This window comes from Bradysia coprophila, assembly GCF_014529535.1.
Source record: "Bradysia coprophila strain Holo2 chromosome IV unlocalized genomic scaffold, BU_Bcop_v1 contig_84, whole genome shotgun sequence".
Lineage (NCBI taxonomy): Eukaryota > Metazoa > Arthropoda > Insecta > Diptera > Sciaridae > Bradysia > Bradysia coprophila.
Window position 1 is genome coordinate 1025620 of NW_023503376.1, and position 14627 is coordinate 1040246.

The following is a 14627-nucleotide window of genomic DNA, read 5'->3' on the forward strand; positions in this document are numbered from 1 at the left end:
CATTTTCCATGAATTTATCTAAACGTTTTTATTTTGAAAATAAAGTTAAAAGGAACCTCCAGCCGAGCCGTTTTAAGCCGGCTCAAGCCGACTTTTTCGCCGCAGCCGAGAAATTTTTTTCGGCTAGCCGCCGCCGAGGTTTCTCCGTCGGCGCTCATGCCTGGAGTCCATTACTTCTTTTGATCTAAGTACTTTCATCGAACTGAAACAAGATCTTTGACCTAATTAGTTTAAACTTTATGAAACAAGATTAGCCCGAGCTCATTCCTCATTTTGGTAATGTCGCTGACAGATGACATAGCCGTCTGTAAAAGGTTAATGATTCTCTTTTGTTTTTGTTTTTTTTAAATGCAATTTTATACATTTAATGGTCACGACGAACATTCGATAGTATTACGAAGGTGTTATTCACTGATACGAAGTTCATTCAACCACAATAAATCATTTGCTGGCAATATAATCTTGTTCTGGTAAATGTGGACAATAAATTTGTTACACGGTTATATTTAAGAACGATTTATGTTGAGTATAATTTAAAATGGGACAACTGGACGTTACGAAATGGATTAAAAATATCAAATGCACATTAAGCAATAAATTTTCAAAATAAGAAATAAGGAAGCGATAGGAAACATTTTGTAACATAAAGTAAATAAAGTTTTGTAACACTTAACTAACAATCGTCACACTGTTTAAAAATGGGCTCCGTTACTTCGAAAAATATAAAAGTTTCTCAGACCAGTTCGATAAACAATTGATTGATACAAGTGCTTTGATAATGCACATTGATAAGAGTAGTAGATTCGAGACTAGATTGCAATTCGATCGTCACATGGGAACGAAATCTCTGGCTGAATATTTAGAGTTTCAGTTATCTGGTTGATGAGTTTCTGACCGGTTTCGTTTGGGTTATACTTTGAGATAGATTTGATGTGGCCAATTTTTATCTTAGAATGCAGCTTTTTTGGTATGAGAAACATTGGACTAATTTTTGTATGGAGATTTATATACAGGAACATAATCTAGAGGCAATTTGCTTATACGCTTAAGTCGTACTCAAAGATTAAAACTGCTATTTACGAGAATCCGGATAATTGGATCGAATTTCAAATTATTTTCTTTTCCGTTGATTAAAATCGTGGCTGTGAAAGACACATTTTATGGACTAACATTTTCGATGATACAACTACAACCGTATTTTATGTTATAAATCTATTCCTCTACCTCATCGAATAAAAGTGGTAGAACCTAAGCATGGGAGACGTTCAAAATTATCGAAAATGTGAATCAAAAGAGGTTATCAATAAAATTGATATGTCGAGTCAAATCGTTATCGATTTGATGATCAAAATATCGAAATTCGATTATTATCAAAATGTCGATATGTTGATATTTAGCGCAAAATTAATGACATATTGATTAGGGCGTATCGAATTTTGAGAATTTTAAGGGTCGCGATAGCCTGTTTGCGGAAAACGTAGATCATTGAAAACTAAGTCCAGGCATATGGTTGATGGATCCGAAGGTGCCCGGGAAGAAGTCCCCCCGGACGACTTTAACTTTCAAATGGTCATAACTCGTAAAGTTGAGAGTATTTCTGAAAACAATGTTCTAGCAGGATGTAGAGCGTTAAAAACTCTACAAAACTGCCAAAGAAACCGATGGTCCAAAAGGTGTGTCTGTCGAGGTTTTCTAACATCGAAAGTTCGACATTTTGGTTTTTGACTTTTATTTCCTGAGAGACAAATTATTAACTTTAGCTTGTGGCATGAGGTTGTAGAGGAGGTCGAGTACTACCAGTACACTAGGCACATTTTGTACTACAAAATCTGAGAAAGTGAAATTTGTGAGAAAAACAACAAATAATCGTTTTAATTAGTTGACCCACGAACAGTAGTAAGAAGTCGATTTCGTTGCAAATACACATTTTTCGATATTTTTACAAAAGGTTGAACTTCGTGGTATACCGTGTCAATATAATGTGCTACATCGAGATCCCAAATATTTTGTAAAAGAGTTCAGCTACTGTTATGGAATATTATGTGCACTTACTGGCCAAGGTTACCTCGACTCAGCAACACCGGTTACAGTGTCTGCACTGGCTTCGTGGGCGACGTGGGTACACTTAAAAAGTCCATTCAAAAATGTTGAAAAAGTGGTTCGGATGGATCGCCGACCGGGACAATGCCTAGTGTACTGGTAGTACTCGACCTCCTCTACAACCTCATGCCAAAAGCTAAACTTAATAATTTGTCTCTCACGAAATAAAAGTCAAAAACGAAAATGTCGAACTTTCGATGTTAGAAAACCTCGACAGACACACCTTTTGGACCATCGGTTTCTTTGGCAGTTTTGTAGAGTTTTTAACGCTCTACATCCTGCTAGAACATTGTTTTCAAAAATACTCTTAACTTTCCGAGTTATGACCATTTGAAAGTTAAAGTCGTCCGGTGGGACTTCTTCCCGGGCACCTTCGGATCCATCAACCATATGCCTGGACTTAGTTTTCAATGATCTACGTTTTCCGCACACAGGCTATCGCGGCCCTTAAAATTCTAAAAATTAGATACGCCCTAATATTGATAAACATCAGATTTTACGACCGAAATATCGACAATCGATATATTGATAACAATCGATTATCGGTATTTCTTTGATATGACAACGATGTCCAAAAAATTATCGATTTTCGATATATCAAAGTAATATCGCCCAAGCTCACGAAATTTCATTTCCTGTTTATATTCATGAATTACGTATCGCTTTTACAGTGCTGTCATCAAAACTAAATCTCAAATAACTCGAGAAATACGCAACCAGTGAAATTCGAACTATGTTCTATCCCCTATTTTATGTTCTAAGGGGCAGAACATAGTTTTAACTTTACAGGCCGAGTATTTCGTCGAGTTATTTTAGTAAGTTTAATTTTGATGACAGCACTGAAAAAGCGTTACGTAATTTACGAATGATCCCGATGTTTGTAAAAATAGGTTTACGAAAATTCAAATGGTTAATAGGACTTTATGAATTTACGAAATCGTGTTAGCCTCGGACTTACCCCTAATGTTTATCGCATCAACGACATTTTATTGATTTTTATCATGGGGTGTCTCACATACACTACATGGATGAGTGGGGGAACAGATTCTTCTAATTTGCTACGTTAGACCACAAGCTCTCCTCATTGCTAAAATGTTGTTTATTTTGTTTTGACGGAATTGGTTCAAGACTAACTGTTAAAATTTGCGCTAAAATTAAAAATTGCTTTAGCGAGGCTGCTTTCATTGTTTTGAATATTGATATTTTTCCACAAAATGGTTTTTTTTTTCACTTTATTGCACTGTGACTGTTTAACGAGTAATAATTTTTTGTAGTAATTTTAACTATTTCATTTAAAATGTTTTGCTCATTTAAATCTCCTTTTTTTATTTAAATTTTACGTTTCATTTCCTTAAATTTAATTTTAGATTTAACGACCAAGTACAATTTGTTCAACAATTACACAAATTTGTTTTTTTCAAACAGAAAATTAAATGTTCTTCTTCCATTTAATTTCGATCTTTTTATCGATACACCAGACGATTATTGATTAGGTAAAATTTTGTTAAAAGAAATTTTATTTTCTGTTCTTTGTTCACTTTAAAATTACTATTTCTTTACTGGAATAGGTAACAACTAGAATTTTCTTCTCTTTTATTTATCAAAAACGAAAAACAATTTACTTGGCAAACGGATTACGTTGACCGCCGCCACCTCCGGGTACATCCAATGCTCCACCAGTTGTATGATACGTTCCGTACTCATTGTTTTGATTTTGTAGATCATTTAAGCGCGTACTTGACAGAGCTCGTGGAATCGGATTCGATGGTACTCCGTGTGGAGCCAAATGTGATGTCTCTTCAGCAACCTGAAGGTGACGAATTAAAATGTTAGCTTACATTTAGCAAACGCCCCACAGATTGAACATTATGAAAATCGATTTAATCTTTGATTGACACTTGTTGTGTTGGTATGATTCGAGGTTCACACAGTAGCTATATCAATAACAGATCACTTATTACTCGTTATGTCAGTTTCTGAAACCAGCAATTTCATCTGTTAATGACAGCGACTACAAAAATAAGCACGATCCGTCGGTATTGTTGCCTTATAAAGCCGAACGCATGTTAAAAAACATTGAAGTACAAGATTTCGTTTCAATCTTGTAAAAATGTGACCAATGCTATTCGACACCGGTGTCAAACAGTATGCATCGTGTTGTGTGTCTATCCGTATCCGGTGTCGAAATCACTCCGTAAAAATATTGAAATCCAAAGAAGTACTAGATTCGACCATTGCTTACCTTATGTGGATCTTCAGTTTGAGGTATGTCGGTAATGAATCCCTCGTCTTTGCGATAAAAGTTAATGAACACAAATCCTCCGAGAACGAAAATGCACAGAATGCCTGCAAGTGTCACATAGCAACATTTAGCGAATGCATTCTAGACATGATTTCAATTCGATTTACCGTATCCACGAAATGTAGACGTAGTTCCGAAATAACTAACGAAAATTCCACCGATAACCGCACCACAACCACGTCCTAAACCATGATGTAGACCCTGTAAAACTCCTTGTGCAGACGAACGAAATTCTTTTGGTGTATTATGAGCTATATACGAACAACATGCAGCCCAAACTGCAGCGTGGGTGATTCCTTGCATAAATTCAAACGGCAAGACATACCACGGATTTGTTAACCAAGAAATGTATAGGAAACGAAGAATGTTTCCTACAAGGCCGAGACACAGTACCTGAGAATAATTGCAAACATAGTCAGACAACCAGTTTGGTTTTTGTGAAAACGACATGTCGAACCAACCTTAACGTGGCCAATTTGGGTGATCAATCGGAAACTGAAGAAATAGGCGAAAATTTCGGAAATGTGATTGATTACAGATGCTACGCCGAAGAGGGTAGGCGAACCTCCGAAGTCCTGTAAATGCCAGAACAGGAATGTGAAGATCAAACCGATTCCGAATCCCATAAACCAGGCGACAAACAAGAACGAGGCACATTTAATGTCTTTGAATTGTCGTATAACGGTTACGAATTCCGGCATTTCGCGTGTGGTTTGAGCAAATATCTTGGTTTGGGCTCCAAGAGCCGGTTGAACTGGGGCTGAGCCACCAACTGGCGCTGCCAAACCTGTATTGAGAGAAAATACAACATGGGTCGCATTAGAAACGTATGGAGGGTTACACATTCTGCGAATTCGAACCTGGTAAATGTAATTGAGCAGCTAGCTGATTTTGCATTTCATCTTCGTAAGACGGTTTTTGTTCCACCGGTTCCGGTTCTGTGTATTCCTCAAAATCATATTTGAATGTGATCTGCGTAGCAGTCAACAAAGCTGCCCCCATCAGAACCGAAAATGTTGCGAAGCAAATTGCATAATTTTTCTCTTGCTTTTCCGGACCGCACGGATGTTTCGGGAACGCAGTGGAATGATCGAGGGCTATTCCAACGAAAAACATGGCTAAACCCCATCCCAACGATCCGAACATTCTCTGATGTCCATATTTGTCGGCATCTTCACCCAGTAACGTTATGACCGCTGAATCCGCTAGCGTAATAGCTGGAGCCGCAAAGAATTCTCCGATTATAATCAGCAACAGTAGCAAGAAAAATGCCTTCTGAATGTCGTCGGTTGTATAGACAATCGACGAAAACATTGGCGACACCCAATCCTTGTGCAATTTAGGAATAAAATTAACGGCATAGCTAACATCAAGGGGACTGATTCCAGCATCGGATTCGGGTGGAGCGGCACGTCTCACACGATTGGCTATTGCATTGATACCATCGATAGACACTGGGACAGTAGCTTCTCTTTTATGAATTCTCGAAATCGGTGCTTGGGGTACTTTCAGTTCGTATGTCGTATCGTTGAAATATTCAATACAACTCGTCGCTGGTGGTTGAATGAATCCCAATGGAAGTGTAAATATGATCCACGATGTTAACGAGGCGAGAAGAAGTAATTTCCCCTTTTTACATCGGTCAGCATACGAACCCCAAAATGGGGCCGACAAAAACTCAACGAATGGTCGAATGCCGATTAAAAATCCACATTGTCCGGGATTCATTCCCATCTGCTTAAAATAAACGCCCATCAATGGAAACAACGATCCGAATGCCGAATAAAAGAAAAAATAAAAAATTTTCACGAAAACAAGTTCCTGATCGACAGAACCACACAGCAACTCTATCACATCCGATCGTCCACGAATTTTATGCGTCTTATCCTTTGCTTGTGGATATCTGACAGGTAAAATGGGAAAAATAAGCAACTGGTACGAGAATCGTTAGACTATCGGTACTTACAATGACGGATCAACTTCACCTTCAGCATCAGGATCGACTTTAGGTCTCACCTGGTACTTAGACGGTGGTGCTCTTTGTTGAGATTGTGCTTCATAATCGTAATTTTCATGGCCGTAGCCATCATTGCCATCATTGCCATATTGTTCCATCGCTGTGCTGCTGATTATCCTTGATGCAAGTACTTCACTTATTTAGTTAACGGGTTGATTGTGAATTTTGTTCTTCCTGCGTCGACTATGTACAGTTAGAGTTTACCATGACCAATCGAAGAGAATCAGTTTACCATATCGTCATAGTTCGAACCTAATGTGAAAGTTTATTAATGAAAAATGAAAAGGATTAAGGATAAGGCATAACATACATCAGACTAGAAAGGAATTGGTTCCTTTTCTTATGAAAATTTCTCCAGGTACAAGAAACATATAAGGTCATGTAGGGTGTCATAAGAAAGGTAATTGCATTTACTAACAGGAAAAAGGAGTCTAATTGTGTTTAAAATCCACAATGAGTTATGAGGAGCAGAAAAAATGGATCAATATGTGATTATTTTGGTAAACTGCTAGCGGTTCCATTGCATCCGAAGCCCAACGAAAACATTAAAAACGGTTTTCCCTGATCATTAATGCTCGATTTCAGTGTCAGCAAATATGCATGGGTAGTGTCACGCTAAATCATGTCCCGAGCGATAGCGGAGGACTTGACGCAGTCTAACCCCAGTTTTACTAGTAGAACAGATTGGCGTATGTGAAAAATGGCGAAAGTTAGAAATGGGTGGGTCAATTAGGGTTTTAGAGTTATTTCGTGAATGGTGGCAGATAGAGAGTTACTTTCTTCGGCAAAGTCTCAGAGTTTTACTAGTAGCACAGAGGGGCACAGAGTGGATTTTCGATTTTCGTCAAATTTTCGAATATCGTCAAATTTACGATTTTCGTCAAATTTATAATTTTCGTCAAATTTACGATTTTCGTCAAAATTTCAATTTTCGTCAAAATTTCAATTTTCGTCAAAATTTCAATTTTCGTCAAATTCTCAATTTTCGTCAAAATTTCAATTTTCGTCAAATTTTCAATTTTCGTCAAATTTTTAATTTTCGCAAATTTTCGAATTATGTCAAATTTCAACAAAAATCTCTTCGAGAAAAGTCTTTGAAGTACAATTTCTAAAATGAATGATATCGCTATAGTTAACGCTTTCAGCTTCGTTACGCAAAAATTAAATTTTAATTGGCTTTGAAACTTGAATTTGCTTACACCAACACTATTAACCCCTCATATCCACTGTATGCCATAAGAGGTATTTTGGGATAATTGTCAGTAGAAACATCTCTATTTTGACATCGGCTTGGTTTTGCTCAATGGCTGAAGTGTCAGAGCTAACTTAGGGTCTCAGGTAGCGTAATAACATACGGCATAGATTTTAAATCTGGCGGTCACGATCGAATTGTTGCTCCTAGCACGAACACTCAAACCTCCAAATTTTCAAACGAATTGACTTTCGATAAGTTTTTTCGTAGACCACCACTACTATAGCATATTGTCTTATTCGAAACCATTTCCTCTGATTTAGCTCACCAACCGATTTGATTGGGACTGCATGCACTTATCGTGTCGTTACATAATTGTCTTTTGTTTCGTATACAATCACAATAGAATGGAGAACGTTAAGTCATTATCAGGAGCGAAAAACCGGCAGACAATTGTTGAAGGATTGAATAAATTGGATGTCGTTTCAAATTGTGAAGCGAATCCGTCTGAGAATGGTACGGGTGTCGTAGTCTGAAAAAGTTTTCGAAAACGACATTGTCCAAAATAATTTTATTTCCATCATTCCAGAATGTGACGATGACGTCATATTGATTGAACATGAGATTCCAGTCATAGACTTGTGTACGCCAGATGTAGAACGGATGCCAAGGACTCCATTCGCTGATCTTTACGATCAAAATTTTGGAAGAAACGCTTCCGTTCAACATGGGAACTTTCTTGATCGAATGAGGCAGACAAACACTAAGAAAGCATCGAAATCGACAAACAGGCAACAGTCGGTACGATCGGTTAACCATGGAGAAGAAACGCTTGGAGAATTTTTCGATCGAATGAGGCAGAAATACACTGAGATTGCATCAAACGCGCCAAACAGGCCACAGTCGGTACGATCGGTAGAAGAAACGCTTGGAGGATTTCGCGATCGAATGAAGAAGAAGAGAGAGATTACATCAAAACTACCAACCAACAAGACATCGATTGTATGCAACGCCTCGGAAAACCCATCAGTTATGTGTTCTATCTGCTTGAGATCAGCTATTGGGCGACAACCTCAAGCGACTTTCTGTGGCAACGTTTTTTGTAAGTAGTGTATCGAACGCGCAATGACTGTGAAAAAGGAATGTCCGACTTGTAAGAGGCCTATGTCTTGTGTTAATCCACTTTATATTGAGAGAGCTTTGAAAGCCCTCATTTACTTGGTTACGGAACAAACAGAAAATTTTCACACGACGTTACATAAACATAACCTGGGCTTCACCGGATGGACGCACAAAAAACCAGATTGACCATGTCTTGATTGATGGACGTCACTGTACGAACATATTGGATGTCAGAAGCTGCAGAGGTCCGAATGTCGATTCTGATCACTATCTGGTAAAGGTAGTCGTCAGAGCAAAAATCTCCATTCTGCACAATCGGCAACCGGCAATGGAAAAGTGGGACGTCGAAAAACTACAGAATGCAGCTATTAAACAGCGATATGTGGAAAATCTGGAAGCAAAAATCATCAACGGAATGGGAGGCGAACAGCAAAGTATTAACGATGTATGGAATCAATTAAAACGTAACGTAGAGGCTGCTGCAACAGAGACTGTAGGAAAGCGAACGGTACGAAAACGAAATGACTGGTTCGATGAGGAATGTCAGGAAGCACTAAACGACAAAAATGCAGCTCGACTTAAAAATCTGGCTAGATTTACTCGAGCAGGCGAAACAGAGTACCGTTTAAAGAGAAATTTCGAGCGAAAACTGTTCCGAAGGAAAAAGCGACAGCAAGAAAGGAAAGTTCTCATCGAAATTGAAAGGTTTGGAAATCAAAAGGAGACTCGAAACTTTTATCGGAAGATGAACGAAGCTAAGAAAGGTTACAGTCAACAACCCCTATTGTGCAAAGATAAGAGTGGGACGGTTTTAGCTGATGAGGAAAGGTGCATCAAAAGATGGGCTGAATATTTCAAAGAACTGCTAAACGCGGACTCCCCACCTGGTCAGACCGAAGATAACGATCCACCATTTCAAACCGCACAGCCGCTCATTGCACAACCAACGCTTCAGGAAGTCGAAAGGGAGATATCAGGGCTTAAGAACTTCAAAGCCGCGGGTATAGACAATCTCCCTGGCGAACTTTTTAAAAACGGAGGTAATGCGTTATGTGTGGAACTTCACGACCTCGTGGTGCGTATCTGGAATGAAGAGGAACTGCCCGATGAATGGAAGACCAGCATACTCTGTCCGATATACAAGAAGGGTGATAAGTTGGATTGCAGTAATTTTCGAGGAATAGCCTTACTGAACATTGCCTACAAGATATTCGCGTTAATTTTATACCGTCGAATGCTCCCGTACATGGAATGGTCAGTTGGTGAATACCAAGGTGGATTCCGAGAAGGTCGTTCAACAACAGATCAAATGTTTGTAATCAGACAAATATTGGAGAAGTGCAAGGAATACAACGTCGAACTGCACCAACTTTTCGTTGACTTCAAAGCAGCATACGACAGTGTGATCAGAAAGAAACTGTGGAGAGTGATGGCCGAGTTTGGCATCCCCGAAAAACTGATCGCTCTGACGAAAATGACGTTAGAAGGAGCTAACAGCCGTGTAAGGATTCGAAACAAACTGTCAGAATCGTTTGACATTGAGGAAGGACTACGCCAAGGAGATCCTCTCGCAACGCTGCTTTTCAATCTGATTCTTGAAGCAGCAGTGAGGGCCACCCAGACAGACACCAGCAGCACTATTTTCAACAAATCCAGTCAAATACTTGGTTTCGCAGATGACCTGGATATAATCGGCAGAAATATGGAAGTTGTTAAAGAAAACTTTGTGGCCTTGGAGAGGAAAGGTTCCGACCTCGGGTTAAAGGTGAATGACACAAAAACGGAATACATGATCATCACCCATTCGAACCGACCGCGCGAGCAGAATGTACAAATCAACGCTCACACTTTCAAGGTGGTGAACGAATTCGTGTACCTGGGATCTCAGCTAAATACCGACAACAGCATCATGGACGAAATCAAACGGCGAATAACTTTAGGAAACAGAAGCTATTATAGTCTGTTGAACATCCTCAGGTCCAAGTCAGTTAGCAGAGTTTCTAAGTGCACATTGTACAGATCGGTAATAAGACCGGTTGTAACATACGGCTCGGAGTCGTGGTACATGACACAAAGAGAAGAACAGACGTTACTCACGTTTGAAAGGAAAGTCCTGCGTACAATATTCGGACCGATTCTGGATCCGAATCAAAACAGATGGCGCAGACGATTCAACTTTGAGCTAAAACAGCTTTATGGAGAGCCAGACATAGTCAGGATCATCAAACTGAATAGACTTCGGTGGCTCGGTCATGTGGAACGGATGGAGGAAAATCGTATTCCGAAGAAAATATTGAAAACCAAACCTGAAGAGAAGAGGAATGCAGGTCGACCAAAGGCCAGATGGTTCGATGCAGTCCTCTCAAATCTTCAAACAATCGGTGTCACTCGTTGGGAATCGTTAGCCGCTAATAGGTCCGGTTGGAGAAGCATGTTGGAGAAGGCCAAGACCCTTAATGGGTTGTAGTGCCGGTAAAGTAAGTAAGTAAGTATTTGCCTCAGATGTGTTTCAGCTGATCAACACATCGTATCAAAACTGTTTATACATCTTTCTGCGGTTTCACCACTACCAGGTGTGTGATAGCAGCTTCAACCGTATAAACAAGTGAACATACGTCTTTGATTGGATGTGTTGATCAGCTGAGAAACAGCTGAAGCAAATTTATGTTGAATTTTCACTGTTTCTGACAGTATTTTCGGTGCAATTGATTTTTTGCTGTTTCACTTTTAATTTTATTTTGAGAACAACAAGGGTAACCTTATACAAATGTTCTAAGACTAGTTAAATGAACATTTTACTAAACATCAAAAAGGCAACAAATATTTAAGTCGTTTCAGCCTCAGTAATCAGTATAGATAAAACAGTAAGGAATTTTGGCCTATCTTTCGTTTTGATTTATTTGCCTAGTCAACTTTTTGTGACCAGTCGTACTGTTTTAAAATTTTATTTGTCCTTTAAACGCTTTGTATCAATCTGAATTTCAATGAAAAAGAAGAACTAAAACATTGAGCCATCTTTTTATTGGGTAAAATATGACTATTTTAGCTTCTCGACTCGCTGGTTTCAGAAAAATAAATAAAAAATAAAATCATACCAAAAAATACGACCAACCGTACTCACTAAAAGGATTTGGTGCAATTTATCTTGAGGGATTTTTTGATGAGTGGACCAGTTTCCGTCGGAGCTATTTTTTAGCCACGGTTTGTTTACATGTTTACATATAGCCCATATTAAGTCCAAAACCGCAATCATTGAATATTTTGTTGTGTTTATTGGCTGGTGAAATTCGAAACTATATGTGGGGGTTAATTAGATAGATACTGTCCAGTAGATACGGGAATGTTTCAGACAAAGGCCGAAAATTTTGATGAACATTAGAACATCTGGCGAATGTTTTTCTTTAGATCAGTGGATGCTTAGTGGATCAAACATCAAACACAGCATAATTCGTGGATTTTTCAAAAATAAAATTTTTACTTATTTTGGATGTTGTATTGCTTCGGACACACCGACCGTTAGACTAATTTTTGAAATTGAAGAGTGCAAAGTATGAGAGATCAAATTGAAATTTTGGAAATAAAATTTTTGCTGTTCGCGCCCTAATGAGATTCGAACCCGAGACCTCTTGCGTATGAAGCAAGCGGTCAACGATCTGAACCGGTCTCGGGTTCGAATCTCATTAGGGCGCGAACAGCAAAAATTTTATTTCCAAAATTTCAATTTGATCTCTCATACTTTGCACTCTTCAATTTCATAAAATTTTTACTTTCGAGTGCAGGAACACTACAGTGGTTCAAAACTGCAGAGAACATTCACTACATTTTTAGTCATAGCTCTCGTGGATCTACTCGCACCAAGCGGTGCGTATACTCTACCTGTAGGTCTTTCCGAGGCCGACATTCGTACAACATTACAACAATTTAAAATCATTTTTTCTTGAGTTATTGTCGAAAAACTGTTTTCGGTACCCTCTGACATGTCTTCACTTTTGAGCGCTTTTCACAGAAAACAATTTCTTTTTTTAGAAAAAGTGAAAGATACGTGTTTCCTAGAATTGAATGACGAATCCAACGAGCTATCACTCATTAAAATCGGAGACCGCTTGTTCCCAAAGTTAAAAAAATTACCTGAAAATTTGGCGATATCACTATTAATCAATCGATTTTGTTTACTTTAGTAATTATAGCGCGCTACGCGAGACTAGACTTGAGCTAATTTCCGTTTTACACAGTTTGTGTTTTTGAAGTTGATCAAAATTTCCAACCTTTGGTTGGAACATTCTGTTCGTTATTTTCGAGCAATGGTTCAGGACATATAGGATATTGTCCCGTAAATAAATAAATAAATAAATCTCCTGGACAGTAACTATGCAATGAAGTTTTTCGCATTGAGTTTCTTAGTCTGTAGCGGCAGTAAATCACGCACAAAAAAACACCCTTTTTCGACTTTTGAGACTCCATCACTAGCTAATAATGAAATGTTAAAATCCGAAGACTACGGTTTTCGACTATTAGGGCTAAGGGCTGTATGGGCATAGCTCTGACGAAGCCTGGTTCACTTTTAAAAAATCCCTTTATATAAACTCGATCCTTTTGATGAGTATGATCTTGAAAACCCGTAATCGTGATACTTGACAGGTTTGTGTGGAACGACACTGTCGCTAAATTGTCTTCCATTGAAGGAAAAACCATCTTTGCTACAACATTCCAGATTCAGACAGAGAAACTGATTAAAGAACAAAATGTAAAGCAGTGGGCGGATTGTGTGTAGGTGGTTTCAGCATCTGCTTTAATTCAAAATAAATATTTTCTCAAGGAGAACGAAACGACGAGTTTTCCGAGTAAGTAAATTCGAATACATAGAAAACGTTGTTGCAATCGTGAAAAGAAAATTTGAAAAAAAAATGTTCTTTGAGGAAATCAAAGTTCCAGTCGAGGTTCCAGTGAAGGAGTTGAATTTGTCAATGGTAAGTAAATGTTCTAAGACACAAATTTGTACAAAGAATAGAACAAAATACCGAAAATTCATTCCGATTATATTGATCCAGCTTTGGTGGTATAATAATGTCTAATGTTGGAATCCGAGATATAGCTGTACAATCTACAGCAACAACACATACGTATGCGTGCATATTACCAAACTCCTACTATTACTTATCCAATGTAATTAATTAATTGGATTAATTACATGAACGCTAATTGATGTTAGCATTCAGTTCAATACATTTGTCTAAAGGTTGACTAGTCCACCAAAACGTTATTCAACAATTTTATGTTAAACTTTGCAACCATTTTCATCGACATGAAAACCTTGTGTCTCTCATTGAAATTGATACGAACACTTTCTTACGAATTCTCAACTGGATCCGTTAATCACCGATACATATCGACACCAGGTCAATGTTGAACGATTTATAATTGCAATAAATTGTGTGAACTTACACTTTGGATATAGTTCTGCCCAAAAATTAACCAACTTTTTGACGATAAAAAGTATTTTTTTACCCGAAACAGACTGAATGAACTGAATCTCACGACAGGATCGATATTGAAAGGTGAACTTTGCACGAAAGCTCACGTAAATGGCATGCGCAGAGAGCAGGTTAATTGTGTTGTCTTCATTGGGAGTGAGTTTTCGTCTTATCAGTAAGTGGTGTTTCGTTGCTCTTTTGTGCGAAAAGGTAAAGAGTGTGACAATATTGAACGGTTCTTGTAACCACTGATACTATACGACAAAAGCTCCACTTTATCATAACGTCTTGGAAACTTATCGGATCCGATTCGATTGTTCGCTTGAATGACTCTCAAAATGTAATTGTTTAACGTCCTTTACTGAAAATTTGATGGAATGGCAATAGTTTGTTGGGGTTCCGGTTTTTCATATAAAAGCCTTC

The 14627-nt window shown here is 38.3% G+C and overlaps 1 protein-coding gene across 1 annotated transcript; it reads right to left on the reverse strand.

Annotated features, from left to right (window-relative positions):
* Nucleotides 1-3432: 3432 nt before the first annotated feature.
* Nucleotides 3433-14518, reverse strand: LOC119072723 (major facilitator superfamily domain-containing protein 6-A). Its single transcript, XM_037177998.1, has 7 exons — nucleotides 14176-14518; nucleotides 6369-6671; nucleotides 5263-6305; nucleotides 4864-5189; nucleotides 4510-4795; nucleotides 4343-4446; nucleotides 3433-3907 (listed from the first exon to the last, which is right to left on the reverse strand). Exons 2-7 carry the CDS (start codon nucleotides 6515-6517, stop codon nucleotides 3719-3721), a joined length of 2097 nt encoding a protein of 698 aa, XP_037033893.1. The 5' UTR covers nucleotides 6518-6671; nucleotides 14176-14518; the 3' UTR covers nucleotides 3433-3718.
* Between the last annotated feature and the right edge of the window lie 109 nt (nucleotides 14519-14627).